General features: G+C 39.9%; 1 protein-coding gene across 3 annotated transcripts; it reads right to left on the bottom strand.

Moving 5' to 3' along the window:
- Positions 1 to 1,049: 1,049 nt before the first annotated feature.
- LOC131301784 (methionine aminopeptidase 2B) lies at positions 1,050 to 24,272 on the bottom strand. 3 transcript variants are annotated; one of them, XM_058328215.1, is made up of 12 exons: positions 24,139 to 24,272; positions 23,585 to 23,697; positions 17,158 to 17,203; positions 16,946 to 17,053; positions 13,323 to 13,422; positions 13,020 to 13,165; positions 12,839 to 12,930; positions 12,639 to 12,733; positions 9,677 to 9,773; positions 7,321 to 7,464; positions 6,997 to 7,214; positions 1,050 to 1,564 (listed from the first exon to the last, which is right to left on the bottom strand). In XM_058328215.1, exons 2-12 carry the CDS (start codon positions 23,682 to 23,684, stop codon positions 1,400 to 1,402), a joined length of 1,311 nt encoding a protein of 436 aa, XP_058184198.1. In that variant the 5' UTR covers positions 23,685 to 23,697; positions 24,139 to 24,272; the 3' UTR covers positions 1,050 to 1,399. The 3 variants fall into 3 exon arrangements, with proteins under 3 accessions (XP_058184198.1, XP_058184199.1, XP_058184200.1); XM_058328216.1 differs by having other exon boundaries at positions 1,050 to 1,526; XM_058328217.1 differs by lacking the exon at positions 24,139 to 24,272 and having other exon boundaries at positions 17,158 to 17,257; positions 23,585 to 23,692.
- Between the last annotated feature and the right edge of the window lie 769 nt (positions 24,273 to 25,041).

Raw genomic sequence — 25,041 nt, 5'->3', positions numbered from 1 at the left:
CTTCGTGCACCTTCCCTCCCTTGGAAAAATTTAAAAGATGGTGATATTGAGGTTTTCCCCTACCATCTTCACTCTTCCCTTGAAACATTAGTTTAGGCAATAGAAATACATTTGGAGGTGGTACCCATGGCATTCAGGGTTTTTCAAAGTGGGGTTTCTGCTTTCCAACGAAGGCTTCTTCACATTGACATGGGCAGTGGCCATGACTTAGAGTCCCCTGGGACAGTGCCCATTGTTCCCAAGCATTATATAGGTGGTCAAGGTTTACATCGTCCAAAGGGGACTATGGGTTTTGGGCTGTGTGTGAGAGAGAGAGAGAGAGAGAGAGAGAGAGAGAGAGAGAGATGAGCCAATGAAAAAAATTGCAGGGACGGGAAAACATATACAGTGAACAGGAAGCTAAGGTTTTGATGTACAAAGACGGGTGATTGGAGTATCTTCCAACTCACAACTCACATCTCACATCTATTCATTGCTTTCCATAGCAGATTTCTCCTCTGCTTGCCGTTTTGAAGTAAAAAGACGGGTGATTGGAGTATCTTCCAACTCACATATCATTGCTTTCTATAGCAGATTTCTCCTCTGCTCATATTCATTTATTGGTGGGTGCTTGCCGTGGGCATTAGATGTGCTAATCCTAATTATCAGAAGCCTTTGACTTGGGTCTCGACAAATTTCTTGGACTAGCCATAACATAAATCCATAGCAGTTCCACTAAGTCAGCAACAAAGTTAGGAATAGATGTCGAGATTAATCAGAGGAATGCATACAAGACTGCCAGATTCCTCGAGAAGAAATTCTAGTGCAAGCAGCATACAAGGCTGATGCTATTGCTTGCTAAAGATGCATCCTTCCGTGTAGAGCAAACTCGCAGCGATGTGACTTTTGTCCTAGGAAACAAATAAAACAATAATGGAGCTGCAATATCTTGAAGATCATTACCGAGTTGGCAACCAATTAAGAATGAAAATGAATGTTTTAGAAGAGCCTGAAGTAGATGAGAGCTTGTAAATGTGCATATATCAGGTAAAGAGAACTAGAGAAGCACAAATACAAAAGGAGAATGAGAATGATTAATAATTTGGTTCTTTGTCCCCAAACTCCACTTCTTTTTCATCAGCCTACAAGTTATTTTTTTCCTTGAGAAATCGATACAACTCTTAACGTGCATGAGACTAGATAAAAACATTGACAAGTATACAATTACGGAACAAAGTGTACCATCAATTCTCCAACATCAGTAATATAACGTAATTGAATTCAATACAGAGTGCAAAAAATCTGAAAGGACAGGGGTAGACTGCACAAAAAATTCTAATAATGCCTTTATCATAACCCTGATCAGAACGTACAACCACCATATACTGGTATCCATCAACGGTCTACCCAACCCAACACGTCAAGTCTCTCCAAAATCAATAATCATCACCTCTTGAAATGACCTCTTTGCAAGTTGGTCGGAGTAATATGGTATGCTCAAACTGAGACACGTAGCTGCCTTTGATGTCACAGAGAGGAGGGTAAGGCTGTAAAAGTAAAGGTAAAGGCTCTTCAGGCTTAATATCTGAATTAAGATTGGCGTATAAAATGATCACACCTTACATCATTGCAGAATTTAGACCAACAAATTGACAATATTCTGAACTATGCTTTGTGGTCCATTGGCATCAAGAAGTTGTTGGGCCTTACTTGTGGATCTATTTGCTTGTTTTATACGCAAGATATCATTTGTATACATCTTTCGTTCTCCAAAAAAAAAAGGATCTAGAATATACAAGAGCAACGTAAACCATAATAACTGCATTGTGTAAATCACACGATTTCCAAACGGCATGTTATAGATGGATGTACAAGTTACAACAAAACAAAAAGCATTTACAGAATTTCGATTGGCATACCATACAGATTGATTTAAGAGTGAGATATCGAAAATTACAAACATTAGAAACAGATAGAAGCATGAATTTCTCAAGGCACAAATAAAACCCGGCATCCTTGGTAGAAATTCGAGTTTAACAGGCCTTGAAAGATGAAAGCTCTCTTGATTCGTCACTCACTTGAGGTACTTAATGCTCCATCATTTCCAGGGGGCATTCCCTTAATGCCTTTTCTCTAATATAATTATTTACTTATCAAAATAAAATAAAATGTCTGGATAGAGGTTCTTCTATCAAGCTAGTGAACCAGTTCTCCATACTACCAGTAAAAATCAGTATAGGCTTTCTCTCAAAGTTGGTTTCCCTATTGAAGGAAAAGAGGAGATTTTTCAGTCATATTGCTCCGAAGGTGGGACTTCCAAGGGTGACTGGGATTATATCTGATGGAGGACAGATTTGGAATTGGATTAAGGATATGCTTAAACACACAGAAAGGGGCTGTTTTGGGGGACTGCGAATAGTGCACGTGAACAGAAGAAAGAGAAGAGAAGAGAAGAGGAGAAGAAGGGTTGTAGGAAGATAGATCTAGGCCTCACACCTAGGTTACCAAAGGCATCACACCTAAGGCCTCTTTAGCATCACACCAAAGAATGAGATTGCATCACACAATCATAAAAGCTAAAAAGCTCTTGCAAATTTTCATTCAATCATTCATAAATCAATTTATAGGCTCCTAATGTGTTAATGCTTAAGACTGTTCCTATTCCCAAGATGTCTGGATAGGATTAATTTGTTTAATACCAAAGAATTTTCTTCTTCCCTAGATGGCTAGATAGGATGAATGTGTTGTGTGATGAATACAATGAATGTGTGGTCAAAGCTCCCTAAATGAAAAGTCACAGGGCTCATGCAGTTAGATTTCTTGGAGGATTCCAATCTAAAACCAATTGGCAATAGGTGGAGTAGCCTCTAGAATATATTAACTAAGTTTAGGTGGCTTAAATGAGCGATGTGGGACAAGTTTAACATTCCCCCTCACGTGCAGCCCGGATGCACGCGGAGGTGACAGACCAAGAGCTGAGCGATTGACTCGGGCGACAGAGATGCCAGAGGCTTTCCTAGGAGGGGTGAGACCACCCAAGACTTAGCTCTGATACCATGTTAGATTGGTTCTGTTGCCAGGAACCAATCTAACATGATACGGAACCAATCTAACATGGTATCCGAGCAGGGTATGCCAAGGATGGGTAGGGTGCGTGTCCCTAGCCTGCACGCGGCAGGTGCTGCCGAGTAAGCACGCTGGGAGTGAAGCGAAGTCCCGCATCGCTTGGGTACCAAAATAATATGAAGAATATAAGCATGAGGGCACCCTCACTTTAATAGCTAGAGTTTGGGGTTGAGTTCTACCCAAGACCGTGTAACTTGGTATCAGAGTTAGGTCTTGGATGGCCTCATCTCTCTTGGAAAAGTCTCTGTCATTTCTGTCACCCGATTCAATTGCCTGGTCTGTCACCTCCAGGGGCTGCCCATGAGGGAGAATGTTAAACTTGTCCCACATCGCTCATTTAAGTCACCTAAACTTGGTTAATATATTCTAGAGGTTATTGCACCTATTGCCAATTAGTTTCAGGTTGGAATCCCCCAATACAATACACATTAAACCAAAACGTCAATCTTCCAAACCACCCGTTGCATTTAACATGGACTGCATCATTCTCCTTTGGTTGGAGAAAACTCGACCTCGAGTTTTGAAGAATGAGAATCCAAATGCTTTTCAATAGCAACGATGACTTCATATCACAATCTACAAAGGGAAATTGAAATCGCCTACTGTTGGAAATTGTCCCACATCGGTTAAATATCTCCTCCAAAACTAGAATATGAGCCCAGGCAGCCTCTCCACTCCTTGCCAATTGGGTTTTAGTTGGATGCTTTAATATGGTATAAGAGCTAGGTTTTTGGAGGCTTTTTCCCTTTGTTTGTGCCATAGTTGCACTTTGTTTCGTTGTGATCCGTGTGTTCCAAATCCTTTGTTGACCTCTCCACGTGCGAGTCGGGGGTCGCACGTGAGGGGGAGTGTTGGAAATTGTCCCACGTCAGATAAATATCTCCTCCAAAATTAGTATATGAGCCTGGGCGGCCTCTCCACTCCTTGCCAATTGGTTTTGAGTTGGATGCTTTAACATCCTCTTCAAATAAAGCAAGTAATGAGACTCCAACTCCTGTGGTGAATTTTCCTGGAATGATAAAATCAGTTGAAGTAATAGGAAAACCTCTGAATTCAACCAAATCTCAGGAGCAGAGTTAGGGCCCATTCATTCTAATGTCATCTGGCTCTATGTCGAAAAGCTTCAAAGGCAATTTGTTGCCTTCTGATGGTGTATTACTTTCTGAACCAGCAGCTGGTTGCTTCAGTTTGTCGGTCTCAAGAGCACAAGGAACACTAGATTCTTGGATTCCAACTTTAGCCACTTCAGCAACAGTATTGGCAACCTCTTTCAAGTCTTCTACTTCAAACATTGGAGCTTTTCAGCCTTAAAAATCTGATTTTCTTCCACCTTGGGCGGATTTAGGACATAATCAGTTTCTTTTACATAAGCTTTGGAGAGTTTGTATCTTTAACAACCCCTTTTGGTCTTTGAGTCACTTGATCTGCATACTCCATGCTAGCTTGTTTTGGTTGTGGCGGTTTTGTAATGGCCTCAACTCTGGTGTTCCGTCTAGCAATGTTTAGGCGTGAGTGTTCCATGACTCTATTCCGGAGACTAATGGCGTCCAGTCTTTGCATACACTCTTCAAACACGTTACTGAGAGCCCGTTCCGCTTTCTTTCTAAACCTTCCTTTTTAAAAAGAAGATAATTTCGAACTCACATATTATGAAAATGAAAAATAATTTTCCGATTTTTTTTGCATTGTTTAAAAGATCTCAATGAGATCTATCAAATAAGATCCATATTGGTATAAAAATTATTTGCGTAAACATATAATTTTTTAGCTTGAAAGTACCTTCTTTTTCAAAAAGAACTTTTAAGAAGAAAGTGGAACACACCCTGATAGGTCTAGAATTAACATGCTGCTCACAAACCTTTACAAGACAGTCCTTTATAGGATAATGAAAAGGCATATACTTCTCTTGGAGCTTAGCTTTCATCGCTAGCCATGTGTTTATCCATGGCAATTCCAATCTTCTAATATGACCTTGAAGACCATAACACCACATCTATGTCAAGACCATAACACCACATCTATGCCAAGCCAACGAGTTTAATCTTCGCGAATCTTAATCTTCGATCATCCGTCATCTCATGGTATTCGAAAAAATTCTCAGTTGATGCCAGCCAATTGGAGAACACCCTACAATCATTTCTTCCATCAAAATCTGGAATTTCAATCGGATGGCTCAAGGCATATTGTGGCCCACAGGATCTCTCACTTTGTGAGAACATAGTGGAGAAACCGTAAGCTCTGATACCGAAATTGATACAGGACAGAATTTGAATGCGGCTAAGGAAGATGGAAATACTTGACAACAGGGGCTGTTTGGGAAGTGAACAGTAAACCATGAGAGAAGGATAGATCTAGGCATCACACCTAGCAAACCCAAGGCATCACACCTAGGGGCTCTTTAGTATCACACCAAAGAAAGGATTGCATCACACAATCTTCAAAGCTATAAGCTTTTATATATTCTTATTCATACAATCATTCTTATCTCAAAATTTTAAAGTACACCAATTTATAGGCTCCTAATGTGTTTAATGCTAAAGACGGTTCCTATTCCCTAGATGGCTGGGTAGGATTAATGCGTTTAATACCAAAGACTTTTCTCATTCCCTAGATGGCTAGATAGGATGAATGTGTGGTATGATGGTTGAATACATTGAATGTGTGGTCAAAGCTCCCTAAATGAAAAGTCGCAAGGCACATGCATCCCCCAATACAATACACATTAACCCAAAACTGCGAATCTTCCAAACCACCTGTTGCATTCCATGGACTGCATAAATATCAAACCAGGACGGTAGATTGCAACTGGAAAGAAAGATTGTGAATCAGAGCTGAGATTTGCATACTTTGCACATCGTGGACAGTTTCTGTTAACTCTTGGTGTGATCGTTTGAAATCATGTTGCTCTTGATAAAGCCATCAAATTTGGAGTTCAATTCTGCAGTGGTTACCATGGTTGGTGGAAGGTGAATTCACGGGCTGTTAGGGTTCAAGAGCAGATGATTTGTAGAGAGAAATAGGAATATGGTAGATACAGATAAAAGAAGAGGGAGATGTGGTTTAGGAGCCTAGGCTCTGATACAAAAATTGATGGAGGACGTGGAGGGATGAGAAGGGTAGCACAAATGGGCCACAGCCCTAACACAAGCCCACAACCCTAAAACTCAATTCTCATTAAAAACTCCCACAATATATCAAATAAGCTCTTATTTTTAGAACTAGCATCCTAACAAAAAAGAAAATAGAATCCTTACTAGAACTCGATAACATTCTCATAACAAACCATATCATAACTACTTATCATTATATTATATTAACATATCTTAACACTAATCAAGATATTATCCTACTAAATTATAATATCAACAATGGCTATAATAATAATAGTAATAATAATAATAACAACAACAGCTACTACTACTGAAACATTTCCTGGACCAAAATCTTCCTCCGGCGACTAGGACATTAACAGTCCACATCACTACCCGCATTAGCTTGACCTCTACGGTTCAATTGACATTGGTTCTCATGGGCAGCAATTTTGTTCTTTATACCTCTCTCTTTATAGACATCCATCTCTCTAGTTATCGATCTACCTAAATATGGTCTCAATTCTAAAAGTTACAATCTAACAAACCTAGAAACGATGAGATATATTATACATCTCACGGGCTCTCTCATGCTGGGACTACTAACAAGTGACAAAAAACAAATCCCCCGGCTCTCTCATGCCGGGACTACTAACAAAAAACAAATAAAAATACCACAGCATAACATATTGATGTGATCTACTCACAGAGAAACTAAATACACACCAAATGATGGAGATGAATCAAGTTCAATCGATTGATAACTCCTTTAGAAACTAACAAAGCTTTTGTAAAGGCAGACCTGAACAATACCAGCATCACACAAATTCTTTAGTGCCATTAGATATTTAGTCTCCCCAAGTCGGTCCAGATAACGTCTACAAAAGGCCAATGTGGAGAAGTTCTTGTTAATGGTTGCCAACAGTTGCTTTGCTCTGGGCAGCCGCAGTGGAATGTGGCCAACATCAAAATTTTTCATGTAATGGCTACATTCTAGATCTTCTCTGACAAATCCCTTGCCTTCAAAAGTAAACACAAGGTTGACGACAAAAAATAATTTTATGTCTGCCATAGAGAACACCTGCAGGTCAAATATCAATCTTCCCTACCAAATGAGAAACATTACCTGTTGATGCAAAAGTTTCGATTGCAAAAAATTCACCCTCTTCCATTTTTGTCTGCTCTCCTCCTTTAACTATGGGAACAGATTTTCCAGCATGAATTTGGTAGGGCCCAATGCTATGACCATTTAAATTCCTTATACTTTTAACTGCCAAATCAGCCAAATCGACGTAAGTGATTGTATGTATCATGTTCCAATTGAATAGAACAAGTTAAATTCATGATCCTACAATTATAGTCACAAGACATATGTAACTTTCTGGCTACATATGTGTAATTGTACACCGTTAAGAAGAATAGAACAGCATAGGCAATAATGCTAACTCCGGAAGATGTAGCATTCTTTAGACTAAATCTTTAACAATTATCATCTTCGAGGTCCTCTTCTTCCACTCTCTTCCATTTTCCTTTCTAAATATCTGGAAACAAAAGAAGGTAAACTAGAAAAATCAGTTCCTATATGTTACCACTGCAGAAGTCGGGACAGCATTGAAGACCATCACAAACGGCGTTCTATGAATGTTTAAAAGCATGGTGGAGTTCTAGGGATTAGATTGTAATTTGTATTGTTTGGTGCTTGATCTTATGAGCGTTGCTTACAGTTGAAATGGAAGATCAGTTGGATCTTGGTATCTCACTTTTGCAATTATGCATTGTTAGAGCTTGACCTTTAAAACTAGTACAAGAGCTTGGGCAGCCTCTTCACTATTTGCCAATTGGTTTTGAGTAGGATGCTTTTACATGGTATCAGAACTATGCTTTTGGCGGCTTTTGGACAAGACTCTCTTGGTTGATTGCCTCATTCTTTGTGCCTTAAGCGCACCTTGTTTCGTTGTGATCCCTATAGTATGGATACTTTATTTACCTCCCCATGTTGGGTCAGTGATCGCACGTGCGAGGGAGTGTTAGAGCTTGTCCCACTTTGGTTAAACTAGTATATGAGCCTAGGGCCTCTTCATCATTGCCAATTGGTTTTGAATTGGATGCTTTAACATGAATCAATCGATCCACAAACACTATAAATGGGCCTGATTTCCAAACCACTGAGAAACAGAGAGATCCTAGAGAGAAAAAAGTTTGGTGCTTGGTGATGAAATAAAGAGCAAGTTCTTATATAAAGTGTAGGGCAAAAAAGAGCTAGGTTACACACATATACACTATACACAAAGTTAGATTGTTGGTTTTCCTACTTTGGTACACAAATATCTGCCTCATCATATTTAGTACACCATGGCTTCTTCAATAAGGTCGTTTTGACTTTTGATTAAGTACCCAACGAGAACTGTCCGTGAAATGGATAGGTTCCTCAAGAGCTATTGCAGTTAAATACGGTAGCCCCATGGGATATTGTTTAGATGTGACAATTTTTCATGATCAAAGGCTCAGGAAATGGCTTTAGCTCTTGAAGGACTTATCGAAGTGTGTTAGTTTCAAAGTTGGAGAAGAGATAAGCATAGGTTCTGCCATCATAAATAGTGCTGTGATGAGCCTTTTGAGAGGGTATTTCATAACATGTTCCTTCCTGCTTCGAAAATATACTTTGAAAGCGAATCCTATTTGGGGATCACATAGTGTTGTTTTGTGATTGGTTTTGAGCTTCGTTGCACGATGCAGGAACGGAAGCAGGGTTATGTAGAAAATCCTAACTTTGGAGCGCCGGAAGGAGCGTGTATATACGTATTGATTATATATAAACTTGAGTGATAGCCCATTATAGTTTTTTTCCAAATCAATTTTATGGACTGAACAAATAGATAAGTCAAAAGTTAAGATTTTCAAACGATTTTGAACTCACCCATTTAAAACGCTTAGTAGAGACCAATTTTTATTGGGCAAGAGGGGTGATTTTTCAACAAACTTTCTCCTCTCGTAACTTGGCTCCTGAACCCAAGATTTTTAGGTTTTCCCCGGACTAAAAGCCTTTTTTCTAAACAAATCTTCGGTTTCTAGGATCAACCATTTCAAAAATCTGGGTGGCGACTCTCAAAACATCAATCCGGGACGGGGCGCCCACACAGCCTTACCCCTGCAAGTAGATAGGTTGTTTCCGCAACTCGAACCTGTGACCAATGGAACAACTTTATTGTTGCGCTAGGCCGACCCTTCAATTTCCGACATACCAAAAAAAAAGTTGGTCTTTGTACCAAAAAAAAGAAGAAAGCAAGCTTTTAGTCTGGACAGTCGACTGCTAACATCCCTTCCTTTAAGGACACAAGGCCAATCAGTAAAGTTCCAACTGAGATGAAGGCGGCAAGGCCCTTCTATGCACAGGATGATAATTTTTTATATATATTGGCACTTTCAAGATAAAAAGTATCGCCCAAAAACATATCTTCTAAGACTTAAGAAAGACGCAATACCTTGGAACACCTTTCCATTTATTTCAACCTCGTAAGACTCCATGACCTCTTGAATTGCAGCACCAACATCACAAAGACGCACATCAATCCCCGACTCCTGCAAAAGTATTTACACCAATGGTAAATGTTCTGAGCAACAAATCGTAATTTTTGTTCAGAAGTAGATATACAATGTTACAAAGCCATTAAGGGGGTGCCACTCGAATACAAACAGGCTACCTACCAAAAGTCCTAAAGGCACCACCGTGCCTTTAAAAGTTTGACTTACTCAAAAACAACACAGTAAGTGTACTTCTAAGCCTACCATAGATCCCCAATGCCTTCAAATTGCCTTCCAGATCCCTTCCCTCGCGCCAATTGGTCCACAACAAAGAGGTATCAAACTCCAAATTTTCCTCTACCTCTTCCCCATCCTAGCTTTACACCAAGTATGAAGTAACTCCGTCACACTCATTGGGAAAACGCAACACTCACAGAACCCAAAGAAAACCGTCATCCAAAGATCGCAAGCACTGTAAAATGCATAAGATGATCCACCGCTTCCCCACCCCGCTTACACATGCAATACCAATTTTCATTAAACTTTTTGATCCAAATTAAAATATAATCGTGCCAATCTGGCTCAGCATCGCACATCCAACAAAGCAAGTAAAGGGCAATTAACATTTTAACTGGGAGAGACCATTTATACCTTCTTTTTTTCATGCATTCATGCCTTTAGGCAGCAGGATTGATGGGCTTGGTGTCTTTCCATCCATAGATATTGGGAAATAGGGTGCTAGAGGAATCCCTTCCTAATCAAATCAGCCCGAGAAAATAAGGGTAAAGCGGCTAAAGCCGAGTTCCTAAAGGTTCCATTTGATCGTGTCTTGCCCAAAGGCCAAACCTAATGATCAACACAATGTAGAGTCTTTCCATAAGAGCCCTCAACTTGTCCACCGCCCAATCATGCACCTCAACACGAAGCAAAATATCCCACGCCACTCGATCACCATCCCTCTGAATACAGTCAGCTATGGGGGTACACCAATCAATTGTTATCTGAAAAAGAGAAGGGAAAACAACCCTCAACCTCTCCCTAGGTACCACACATTGCCGGCTAACTTATCCCACCACCAAACTAGTTATGAGGATACAAACACACACAAAAAAGGGACATATGAAGGGCCATCAAAAGAGTAGGCGGTATGCTCTAAAAAACAGTCAAGGATAAGCTTGCATAATGATGCTCTACCTCACTCGACTTGCACTTGCATTGTCAAGTATATGATCGATCATATATCTTAATTTTTTGTTACCACCAGTTATCTCGATCTGGCACCTGATCCGTTTATGCTTGACCTTTCGCAGCCCCTAACCCCTGCATGCATGAGTCACTACAAGTTCTTAAATTATGGGTAACAGATCCAGTGGGGTACGTGGGAAGAATTATATACTTAACCTAAGCTCCAAACGATCAATCCCTAATAACATCCTCAGATAAAGGTCTCACCGCTTCTCCTCCAACATTATAGCTGCTGGCACGAGACGAAAAATAAAGCCATAATAAATGTGTATAAGCTTAGTGTTGTGTCCAAGGACACCCAAAAGCATACACATGCACACACCCAAACAACAGAGAGTCAGAGGCAACAATTTTAACGTCGTTCGGTAAATCGCCTACACCATGAGTAGCAGATTTCAATATTGGGAAGAATTTACAAAGGCTTTCACTCACTTGAGCTCAAAACAGGAAACCCACCCAATATCTCTCTCCCTTACATTTTTCTTGCTACAATTTACAAGCTTACAACATAAGGTTTATATAGGCAAGTTCTATCATTCTAATCATTCATGTTCGCATCAACTTGAGGTTCAGTCATCAATGATGGATAAATTGAATTGGAGCCATCTATATATCGACTAAATATATCCCGTGTTTTCAACAGGAGCAATGCTCTTCCGAGGTTAACTATAGCCTCCTCCACCTTGCCAACCTTTTTTCTGGAATCTTTCACAACATAGTCTCACACTACATTTGGTTCAAGAGAACAAAGGCTGATCCAAACAACACAAAGCAACACAACACCAAAGTTGAGGAGTCAATGTTGGACACGACCTCAATGGGCAGATTCGACACAAATAGATATAAGGCACAAAACTGCCTTAATGCAAAAAAGAAAACATATCAGACAATCCATTTGAGTCACCTCTGCCCAATAAAAAGTTATATTGTCATCAGCACAAACAAGTGAGACTTCCCCCACTGACACATCAAGTTGACCAGCCCAGATTCTTTCCACTGCTTTGTGAATCATCCGGCTCAGTACCTCCATCCCTAAAATAAAGAGTAAGGATATACTGGGTCTATATGTACCAGCCTCCCTAGACGTCTTCTGTCGGACGGCTTTTCCACCATCTCTCCTAAAACCAATCGGTGGTAGGAAGGGTTTCAATTAAGTCTTTTATGGCATTCGATATCGCACCCGCAAGTCTGATTTTAGAGCGGTCGCAAGGAGTGACATTGTGTAACCAAATCCATAGGGGCACTCCGGGTTCAACACTTTCCATCACATTCTGGCAAAATTACTAGTTCACCTCGTCATATGCCTTCCCTATGTATAATTGGCAAACTACATCCGCCACGAAGAATTTGCACCGTCTATTTACTCTTAAAAAAAAAAGTTTTTGGTTTAGAATGTTTTATCTTTTGGAAACTATATTTTTAATAAAAGAAAAAATTTAATCTAGGATCAACAACTAATCCAATTCAATTAATGCCAAGGCAGATATTCAACTGCTTCAGCAACCCTAATTCTAACCTTACTTGTGAATTCTCGAACAATACCACGATAACTAAGCCCCCTCCAATCTACACGCCTCGAGGAATATGTCAGCCATTTCTTTATGTAAAATATTCAACAGTCTGACTGCAGTATGAAAAAATAAATAGCTTATATCTGTTATAGATCAGCTCAACCACCTTGATCCCGGTGTTTGTAGCTTCTCGTGAGGCTTCAAGCAAAGGATCAAACATAGGATTGAATGCCACTGTAAAAGCACAGTCAACTATGTGTCCTGCAAGTAAAAGAGTCCATTCAGCAAAAAAGTGGCACTGTATCATGATTTAATGTTCTACCAATGGTATATGCAGTAAAGTAAGATGTATGAAAAAGTGACTACCATCAACATGAGTTCCAAAATCCAATTTCATCACATCATCATACTGAAGCACAGTCTTATCTCCAGAATTTGGAGTCCAGTGAGCTGCAACCCTGGGCAAAAAGAACTTTATATACAAGGACGATGACAAATTAACAAGCGAAAAGGAACACACATGGATTTTCAGCTGACAAAATTTTACCAATTCAAAGAGCACCCCGTAGGAAATGCAACACCCGCTTCAAGACCATTCTCTGACACCAACTTACGGACGGTATTCTCCAATGTTTCACACAAGTCAATCATTAACATCCCAGGTTTCAAAATACCTTTGATGTATTTTCTAACCTAAAAGCGTGAACACAAATATTTTTAAGTAAATGTGATAAACCAGAAGCCAAAACTCACAATGAAGAATTTTGACAGCCACTAAAAGAAAGGAGATTATCTTCTTTTCCTATTACTAGCCTTTTTTGCATGTGAAAACATAGGAAGTATTAGAAACCTGGCGATGAACTTCTGCTGCTCGACGAACTGAGTTATATACGGGTTTCTCTAGCCTCTCCAACTCTCTCTTTTCCTCCGATGTAGTCCTCCAGAGGTTACTAAAACAGAAGTCAACATTCAAAATTCATCTCTAAAAGCAAAGATTACCAAAATATACCAGCACAAAAGTATGATACCATTCATTAGTGCAACTCAGGAAAGAAACAGGTAGATTTAGTTTATCATGCAGCCCAAAAAGATGAGCAGCAGGAGGATAATGACAAGACGCATGAGTATAGAAAAACAAACAAAATAAAAAATGTCAATCAGGAAGCTGTGAGAAAACAAGTGGAAAAAGCTAGCAAGAGACAACAATATTATACCAGTTTAAGACAATCCCAGAAAACAATATAAGAAGGTCATGCACAAAGGTTAAAAGACGCCACGAGAAAACAATTTTAGTCCCGAACTTTGATGTTACAATTTTCCTTCAAGAGAGAAAAGCGTCACATACAATAGATGTAAAGATCTTCGTTTTCTCTTCTAAGTACGACAGATGTGCACTTTTCCTCATTCCATTGATCTGTTTTGCATTAATTGAAGAATTTGTAAATGCTCTACGCAATTCTTTTATTCCCTTGATAACTGTTGAACCAACCCCCCTCCCCCCACCCCAAAAAAAACACAGATACAACACGGACATGCGGATACATTATTTATCTAAAGTGGGGCACAAACACGTGGGGGATACACAGAATAAACTTTCACCTATATAGTCAGGCATATACATGAGCATTAGTTTACATCACAAGTTACACGATAGATAGCACATGGAAAACAATGAACAATCTAGATGGACCCCAGACTGGAAAAATCTATTTTGAAAAGTAGGGTATGGAGATGGCTAGCAAATGCTACTCATGATAGGCTCTTTAAGCATGGATTGACACTGAGAGCGAGGCAGGCAAGAGAAGTCCCTTCCTAGACAATGTGGGAATTCGAGAGAAATTAAAGGCAATGAAGACCTGGGACAGTTGCTTGTCCAAGAAACTTTGTTTGTGAGCCTGTGAGCCGAAAAAGTTAGGTGAGTAGAAAAATTAGAATGAATATCATTGTGAGACTCGAATGCTTGCCTAACTCTATTATATTGGGCCAAATCTATATCTCAAAAGATTGATGACCTCTTTGACATCTGCGTAGAAAGTTGTGTGGTTGACACCTTAGAAGACTCTAATATGTAGTCCTCAGATGACATTTTGGTGGTCTAGAATGGCCATTGCGGTTGTTCAGCCATAAACAATACTATACAAGGAATTTTACGAGGAGGCCACCCCATTAGAAACTGGACTCCACCCCATTAGAAACTGGACTCCAAGGGCTTCAATACTATCCCAAATATCTGCCCAATCAGAGTTTCAACCAAAAATGTATGCTCCTTTGGTAGACCAAAGAAATCTGTCTCTCAAGAGGCAATCTACCCACTTGAGCCACTGCCCTCGGGGTTCGAGCGCCTACCTACCCTTTTGCTTTTGTTCACCCAAATTTTAGAAAGGAGCACTTGGTTGAAGATCGAGAGTCTAAACATCCAACTCAAAATCGATTGGCATAGAGTGGATAGTCCAACCAAGCTCATCTACTAGTTTCAGAGGAGTGACTTGACTGATCATGGGCAACCTCCTAAATCACTCCCCAAAGTGTGTGGCCCTTGACTTAGAGAGAGGTAAAAAATGAGTGCATTTCATCCAGATAACAATATACAAAGCGTATTCGGCACAAATAAGGAAAAAGGAATTACTGGTCAGTGATCAATGTGCTCAACCACCGACACCGATATATCCAACGACCTCCTTCACCAGCGACCCAGATTTGCATGTAGAGATCCAACACCATACATACAGGAGTAGATGGCAGTCATGGCGCACACAGAAAAAAGAATTCAAACCAAGACCTCTTGGAACCAAGGTCTGATGCCATATGAAATTGCTGACCACCCAAAAAAGGAAAGCAAGGATTCTCAATCAACAATGACCAAGTCTTCGACACCAAATCAGTACATAGCAGAGAAGTTGACAATCATGAGGACATAAAGAGCAACGACGAGGACTTTGAGTCTCTGACGAAAAGAAGCTAAACAGGAATTCTCAAGGTTCAGAAAAGCAGGTGTAAGGGCAAAAAAGTTTCTGCTTTCCCATTTGCCATAGTTGTCTTTCTTTCCATTGAGTTGTATAGGCCTCTTTTGTAAGGAATGGTACAGCTACTAAGCCTATTATAAACCTCGAGTAATGCATTGTAGGGCAATACCTTGCATAGATGTTGATAGAAAAATCAGAAAAACTGAAGAATGGGAAAATACAAAAACTATAAACCAACCGTGCTAAATCTGATGCTAGCCAAATGATATCCCAATTTCAAAGAAGGAACAGCTTAGAAAGCAACACATTTGCCTGATTTTTTAAGGTAAGGGAGCATGCATAATGGACTATGTAAGACTCCCTCAACTGATCAACAAGCTCTGACACTTGCAAGAACACTGTCATCATTGGATGATCCCATTCTAAAAATTCATGTGCCTCATGGAAGCCATGAACTAATAAAGAGGGAAGAGCCGATATGCAAGCCAGGCAATAAATTGATTGTTGAAATGAATTATTTTGACTTGAAAGTCATTATCTAGAGCTGTTTAAGAAAAAAAAATGATTATCTAGAGAGATGATATGTGCTCTCTGCTATTAGCATCGTGGCACAGCTGCAAGGAAAAAACGATTCCATCCATGAGGCATTGCTCCTTCACTATATTTTTGTTTGAATTTGAATCTATTTTTTATTTGAAAATGTACAGCGACTTTTTATCAATTTTAAATAATACTACAAAAAAGACATTATTTCAAAGGAAACATTCTTTATTATTCTCAATCTATTTGTTAAGTAGTATTCATAGGAATCAACTTCCCCATAGAAAAAGGGGAAGACTGTTTACCTATTAGCTTTCCTAAACCTCAGCTGTAACGCAGCCATCTGCACTAGTTACAACAGTTTTCGTGTATTACTTTCACTCATGGTCATTGACTAAAGGTCTGTTCGGGTAATAATGAAGTAGGTGTCAATGATCAAAAGCTTGCTTAGCTTGGCTGGAGCTATGTTACAAAGATAGCAACACCAACAACGACGCACATGCTTTATGTATGAGACTTGCCCTTGATTCTATGCCGTTGGTTTCACTATTGGAATACTAAGTAGAATATGATGGCCTAAATTATCAAAAGCATAGCAGCACAAAAACCAATTGGGTAAGATGGGCAGTTACAATCAAAGACGATTCTCTACATTTAGAGAAACCTGGAGTTGTAAGGAAGTTCATGCTCAAAGAAAAAGGACATCCAAAAATTGTAATGATTAGAAGTATGGCAACCTGCATCAGTCAGCGATATCCATGCACCAATAAAGAGCAAAGAACATGGACAAAGAAAAAGGACATACAAACAATTTGATGATCAAAAGTATGACCAACATGTATCAGTGAACAATATCCATGCACCAATGAAAAGCAAAGAACCTAGTTCAATAGAATTGCAAAACAAGAACTTGAAAATGCTCAAGACAAAGTTTATGGGTAATAGTAAACCAAAATTAGCATATACTCACTCATCTTTATATTGTTGAATTTCACCCTCAGGGAACTCTCCAGAGGGGAAAAGCTCAACAATTGGAAGGGACGGTGGATCAGTTTGCTCTGGCAGTTCTTTCTTCTTCCTGTGCATGGTAAAACTAGACGAGTCAATCAACCTTTATCTTCCAGAAATGTTGCCCTAAAGATGCTAAGCAAGTTGTGAATACTGAAATTGAATAGACCCTACTTGCTCTTGCTTTTCTTCTTCTTCTTCTTCGCAGCTTCCGTCATATCTGTTTGTAAGTGCAGAGGTCCATTTATCAGAACGGGAAATTATTCACATGTCCCTACAAAGAAAACAGCATTGACTGCTCTGCAGTAACATAAGGAATGTCGATGCACCCGTGTACAACCGTTTGAAGCATCACTTTCTTTGATGCTCTAAAAACAGTAAATTTCTTTCTTCAATCAAGTTTATTAGAAATGTACAAACATGAATCGAAGAAAAACCATTACAAGAAATAGAACTCCAATTGCAAAAGCCACACGCTTTGTCTACAAGACTACAGCTTAATTCAAGAATTATAACCTGGCATAAGACATGAGCTTTAAAGTCTGGTAGAAAATCAATTGTTCTTTACTTCTAAACACTCGAAGCCTGAGGGTCCACCACAAGAATCCATTACAGTCGCTCACAATAATAACTTAAGCAAGTGCCAGACAAGTTTCAAATTTAGGCCTCTAACTCATGCGTTCAACTTTTTGAGTTCCTTCTCTTGCTAATAATTGTAGATTTCCATTGCCTCCACAACTGTGAGTCTGTAATTTATTTTCACTTCTGGAACAAAACATACCGAGGCCTAGGATGATTAAAATTCAGTGTTTTCCCCTCCCCAACCCTATTCCCCCTTCCCAGGAGGCAAGACGAAAAAGGCACGCAATGCACCCATTGTTTTTTTTTTTTTTTTTTCCTTCTTGATAGGCAAGAGTAACATTTTATTAAGAGAAAGGGGGGGAGGGAGTCCAACCAAAAGTTGGAATAAATCCAAATGGGAACAAAGCCCATAACACCCGAAGGCCTAAAAGCCCAAATACAACAATGAAGCCCAAAAACACCACCAAAAGGTAACAAAGCCCTAGAAAAAGGCCAAAAAGCCCAGATATTACAATATAGCCCAGCCCAAAGAATACCCAAAACCCTAACCCAAACTACTGAACATTTCAAGCCCTTGCCTTCCACCTGCCGCCACCACATCAGTCTGACCACCACCCCACCGCCGAGCCAATCCAGACATCCGCTGAGCACCAAAACGCCACCACCACTGGAACACAAATCGACGGAGGGAAGCCCAAATCTCACACGTGAGCACTCAACCAAAGTCGTTAGGCAAAGACCGGAACCCCCTACGGTTTATACCGGCGGGAGGCCGCCAGCCAAGCTCCCAAACCAGTCGGATCTGCCTCGCCGTTAGGCAAAAGCACAGGAAGCCCAGGAACTACCAGGCCGGCAGATCCATTGGAAAAAAAACACAGCCGAGACGAGGAGCAAACGAGAAGACGACAAGAGATGAAAAGTGCAACCAAACATCCAAGAGGGGGGTCGGAAAAAAGAGGGGGAGGGAGAAGACAGAGAAACCGATGAAACTTACTGAAGCCAATCTCGTCGCCGTCCGAGCACCCCGTCATTGATCGCCGTGAAGCCAACGATTCGACCCCAAAAAACGATCCGGGGAAGCCCGGATGTCGAAACCCATATCACTGGTAACCGCATCCAGCGCCGCCGCCACCTACTTCACATTAATCGCCTATCGTTTTTGAATAAGGTGGAGGAATGCCCGGGGAGAGGAGGAGAGGGGCAGCACCAACCCCCCCAAGCGGCAGAAAACCCATGTATTTCCTCTGTACCCATAGTTTGTCCAAATTGTACAATACGCGGTTTAGTTCACAATCATGATTCATGCCAAATGGATACGACTCTGTACGCAAATATGCGGGGGGAGAATTGATGAAACTTACGCATCATGGTTCAATTAGAAAATTGTCACATCCAATGAAATTCAGAACCTTCTTAACCTTTTTATTGTTTTGTGAAAAAGCAAGAATACAGATTCGTAGAGTGTTGAGTTCAACATAACCCAATGCTCATGCAAACTTTTTAACACTTTCCTGATTAGAGTATTAAATTGAATCACGGTTCCAAACTCGTTTCCTATGTTCTCATGTCATCTATGTCTATGATATCATACTTCAATCGTTTCTCTTTTCTTCTCTCTGCTCCACAAGCACTCTCTATTCTTTAAATCTTTCAGTCAATTTCTCTGCCAAACCAATATTCTCTCACACCTGCATCTATATTTCATGGTTCTCACAATAAACATTCACTCCCCTCAATAAAATCTCATTACTGTGGTTCCAACTGATGCTCTTCAATGTTTGAAACCTTTGAAAACTCCAAATCTGAACTCAAAACCATCTGGCATGAGTAGAGAGACCCACCAGGATAAGCATCCTGCCATAGTTTGGGAGACATAAGATAACGAATGTGGACCAGCTCTTGACACTAACGCGCGTGCGCGTCTACCTAACGGATATGGAGAGGTAAAGAGTTCCATAACATACGTATCACAGATTCACAATGGAACACAGTGCACTAATGGCACAAATCATGACTCGTGAGGGAACCAATTATCATGAACCGAAATCTTATACAAAACAGCTAGCTCAAATAAAGTGTTAGATCACCTATTGTCCCAACAGCTTGAACTCTTAGACTAAAACTCTTAGCTTTATGATTTCTATTCTCAAACCTGCCATCTCTAGTGGACACTCTCGAGAAGTGAGCCAAACATGTACAAGTATTTTAGTTGAACACGCTATATTGTCTGCTCTGAAATTATGTTGCATTATTGACCACCCACTCATTCCATAAGTCAAACTGAGATTTTGATACATTAAAGTGTACACACCTGAGAAAAATGGTCCCCAACTCCATTTATTAAGTCTTAGCCACTTTCACAACATCATGAAAGCTCCAATGTACCAGCGTAAATGAAACAAAAAGAATGTGTGGGGCCAAGGTTTTAAATAGCAGTGTCGGGACATGTAAATTATAATCCTAATGCTCGTGGTGTAAAGGTATGAAATGGACTGATACGTAATGGGAACCGGCCAATAAGCGTGCAATTTTCTATCTCATCGGTATATTGCTACGTAACGGTCTCAGAAGGCTAAAAAACTGTTACATAACGGCCAGGCTGAAACGATAAGTAGCAGCCAATTTTTAAAACCGTCTTAGTGGGACCCACTTAGTTACTAAAAGGGATGAATTAGCCACTCTATTTTAGCAATAACTTTAGCTAGTCCCATTGAGCTTTAAAATGTTCAAGTTAGCTAGCTCAACTGGCTAGTTATGAGATACGACGCCAGGAGCTCATTAACAACTCCATTTGAAGATGCTTTAAGATATTAGAATATATGGGTCCGCTATTCTATATCAATCTATTCACATACTCTCTCACTGAAACCTCATCTTACATGTTGAGATAACAGTAATATGCAAAGATGTGACAACCCTCAAGTCCCACATCAGTGGTTTGTGTGAACAGGGAAGCAGTACATAAGAAAAATGTAAACTAGCTAAATAGTACATCTGAGCTATAGCTTTTGAAGCCAAATTGTAAAGGATTACCATGGACAAGTTGGTGGAGGATATGACTCATTGCAGATGGTATCATAGCACAATCTCAGTCCCACATGGGTGGGATCCTTGGTGCCAGCCAACCAAGGAAAGGTGGCTGGGCCATTTGGCGCAACAAGGACGTTGCTGACAAAGGTGGGGAGACTGTGACATCCCTAAAGTCCCAAGTCTGAAGAATGTGTGGAGTAAGTGGTATATAAGGAAAATTTACACTAGCTACATGTTACATCTGAGCTACTTTTGAAACCCCATTGTAAGGCTGAAGGAATACCATGGAGAAATTGGTGTGCGAATCAGGATCATTACCAAGAGACACAGAAGTTAAAAAACCAAATGCAAATGGATGAACTTGAACCTAACATCCCCCACCACAGCATTGATTCATGTCAGATCATAAATTGTCCCCAGCTTCCATTTGTATATTTCTTATGCGCATTACTAGATTCCGAGCGGGTCAATTAGACCTAGTCCTAATTATTCTCACACAATCTTCTACCTGTTTTATCTTGCATACAAATCAATTCTATCCAAAAAGAAATTCAAACCCGTTGTCAATTTCCCTTCAGATTTTTTGTTGTCTTGCATAAGTTTGTTTGTGCTTCAAAGCAAAATGTGGAATTTTGCCAGCTTTGTGACGTCATACTATGATCAAATTTTCTGCTCTTGTAAACTTCTTCGTTACAATGCACTCAGCAACACTTGTTTCTCTATAGTTTGAAAGGTACACCTGGTTGAAATGATATTTTATGCTACTTTCCATCTTGATTTGCAAGATTCACAAAGATGATTCTCATTCTGGATTCTTCATGCTAAAATGAATAAGGACAATTTTCCCAAAAAAACTATCAGGGCGAGCATTTCCTTTTGGTCCATGCTCATCTTGAAGGGGTGATAGAGGCAAGTACTCGGGTTGACAAAATATGACCTTATTGTTTGAGATTAGTAGATTGAAACAGTTTAAGCGATAGATATCCACTCAATCTTTCTCTATCTCTAGCAAGTCTAATCATATTCATGTAGCTATTCTAACCGTGAAAGTTATATTGTATTCTTAATTTCCTTCTGTATGTAGGCTACTATGGTCGAACCACATCAGATCATGTAAACCTAGTGTCTCCCCTCTGTATTAGATTTGATACATCTTTACTTCCTTAATGTTCCTCATAGTATCAAAGCCAAATCTTACTTGGTCTTGCCGTCGAAGTCCCAAGACCTGTTGTCTCTCGTCTTCTGTCTGTAAGCTCTAGGTATGGCCTAGTGCGAGGAGAGATAGAGACCCACCACATAACCCTTCTAAGCCACCCAAACTTGATTCATACAGGGGAGGACGCAAGGGGGTGCCCGACCCCTGCACAACTCCAAATGTTCATACTGATTGTACTAAACTTTCAAGTTAATTTGAAAACATTCTATGGGATTGGCCCCTATAAGTCCCTTGGGTGCATAAATACACTTAAAATTCCTATGTATATGCCGAAAAAACCCTAAAATTCAAAGGTGCGAACAATTTTTTGGCTAAAATCAAACGACAGTTATTGAGGGGGCGGAGGGGGGAGGAGGGGGGGGGAGGGGGGGATGATTCAGGAACGGGACAGATTGGATTTGAATCCTCCTCTTCGAGACATTCCTAAGCTTGCAAGATGAACCACCAAATACCAATTAGTACCTAACCGGCCATACATAGTCAGAAGGCACTCCGATACCTAAGTAAGTCTCAACTCAAGGGAGGAAAAGTCCAAAGCTCTAGCAAGATACTAACGGCCTACCTCTCTAAGGTTTGTTTTGCACCTTATATAAAGGAACTGTACTTGGGTCTTATACTAGGCACATGCTCATGACGCCACCCTTAACCGCCTTTGGGAATGACATCATGCAGACAAACCTAGTGCCACGTAGACGGAAGCCATGTCAGTGAAACATGCCACTCAGCACGTGGAGCCACATTGGCTGTCATACTATGTGTTGGGCTTAACCTGGTCTGGTCCAGTCACCAGGCTTCACACCCACCATTCCATGGATTTGGCCTCACGAACTCCATGCCTTTTACACCCATAATGGCCTAATCGTGACCCGGTTCCGGTTCAGCCCAACGCGATCTGTTTTGCGGGCTACCTATTCTCTAGGCCCAATACTTTCTCCGGTTCGGCTGTCTACATATACACATTTACGCTTATACACATAATTCTGTCACTTCGTCAAACCTAGCAAGTGAAAACATACACTGATGGAATACAATTCTTTGTTGTTAATGTAAATACATGTGGTTCAGGAAACCCCTAGATACAAATCTTGTGATCGCCAGTGGATACATACAATCTAGAGGCAATACCTATCTATTCTATGCGAAAATCTTTAATTTTCTTAAGATCAACGGGAGTTGTACTCAAAATATTCCATACTGCATATATATTGGATCTTTTGAGGCAATTATAGATTCTGGGAGGCAATCCTAATTCGTCAATCAGAATCAAATGAATGGTTTTAGGGAGATCGACCTCATCATTAGGAGCACCTTATTGAGCCTTCCAAACTACTTTACGCCTTTGCACACCATAGTTTCTATGGAGCCTGATCTTTTTGGGTGCGGTATGTAGGAGTTCCGGAAAAAAAAAATCTTAAGCACTAAAGAGTGGAAACTAGTCGTGCTTCTAACATCAAATATTGATGACAATGAAACAAATTTCCCCAAAATAGTGCTGAAAACACAACAAAGTATCCAGAACTAATGATGCTAATATGCTTACACTATCCTGGAAACTTTTAGACGAATACTGAAACAAGAGAGTATGCGCGCGCAGAAATAAAACATCATTATGCTCGACCGAATGAGATTAGAACCTTACAATGTAAAAGAATATCCAAAAGGAGTTCGATAAATTCTTTATCCATTTTATCGCCTCAAATGATTTGATTAAAATCTCGCATCAATTTAGCGACTAAAATGAAATATAAACAACAGCTAGTTCACGAATAGTACCTGATGGCTCATCTAAAGCCAGACTATTTACTTTCTCCACAATTTTTGATGTTCCGTTTTCTTCAACTGAAAGTACAGAATTCAACTCTCCGTTGTCCATCAGTAATGCCTTCCTGTATGTACTCAACCAACATAATCCTCCGACACATAAGCATACACGTAACAAGACACACAACCGTTATAATGAACTAATACCAAGCTAAAATATTAGAAGAGCAAAAAAAATTCCAAAGACATCTTTAAAGATGATATGAAATAGGTAAGGAAATCAAGATGATATGAAATATCAGTGCTTGTTTCTTCACATTATGAATATGTACAAAATAATTCATTTGAACAAGACTAAGACAAATTTGAATATGATATGAAAGAGGCACGGAAATCCATTAAACCATTTACAAAGAGACCATATTAAAGAAAGGAAAAAGCTTTCGCCGAAGTTCACCCATTTGACTTCAGAAACCTACTTTCCCCTCAACAAACTATAAGCTATCCTTACCACGCACATAGACTGGGAGAGAGGGAGCGAGAGAGAGTCGGAGAGGGAGAGATACCAGGACTTATCGGAACGATCGCCGCCGTCGTCTGACCGGATAGGAGCAGCCGGAACCTGGTTTATGGGTTGAACTGGTGAGAGTTTATCGTACCCTAGCCTGTGAAAGAAGACTTAAAAGGAGATTTATTTTCCAATAAGGTACTTATATAGGAGTAGTTATATTTGGGCTTATTGACATTTTTGGTCCCCAAAGTATTCAATCCGTTCCGTTTTGGTCCCCAACGTATTAATTGCACAGATTTAGTCCCCAACGTTTTCAATTTGACTTTAAAGGGTCCCTGAGGCTCACGCCGTTTACTTCCCCGTCAAACTAAGGGGCAACTATGGTATTTCACCACCCCTCTTTTTGGAGGGAAAACGTCTCGCCAATTGATCAGACACCTGGCATGAAAAAAAACAGAGCAAAACAGGAAGAAAAAAAAACAAAGAAGAAGAAAATGGAGAGTCAGTTTTGCTATTATGCTGATAAAAAAAAAGTTATGCTATTGTGGGAGCCTTGGGAAGATAAAAACTTTGACGTAGGACACGTGAAGACCCAATTTTATGATCAATTGGACCGATCGAAGCCTCAGAAGTCCAAATGTTACTTAATTACAAATTACCCAATTTGGCAAAATTTGGACGAGCTCCAATTAGGCCCAAACTTGGTCGGCTGACTTATTTTCGCTCTCCGGTCAATACTCACAAACCTTAAGTTGATGATCAATGGTGTTTTTCGGCCTATTTTATTCGTTTAGGCCTTCAATTTATGCTTTTGCCATTTTAGGAAAGTTTTGAAACGTTAATAACTCTTAGATCGTAATTTTTTTTTAGTTGGTTCTTTTTGGAAAAGTTTTATATTTCTATCTAGTTTTCAATTTTATTGTTTTCCCCAATTTTTAAAAAGTTTTATTTTTTGAGT

Source organism: Rhododendron vialii, chromosome 9a (assembly GCF_030253575.1).
Source record: "Rhododendron vialii isolate Sample 1 chromosome 9a, ASM3025357v1".
In the NCBI taxonomy this organism is placed as follows: Eukaryota; Viridiplantae; Streptophyta; class Magnoliopsida; order Ericales; family Ericaceae; genus Rhododendron; species Rhododendron vialii.
Note: the sequence above shows the minus strand (reverse complement) of the source record. Positions and strands in the feature narration are given on the sequence as shown.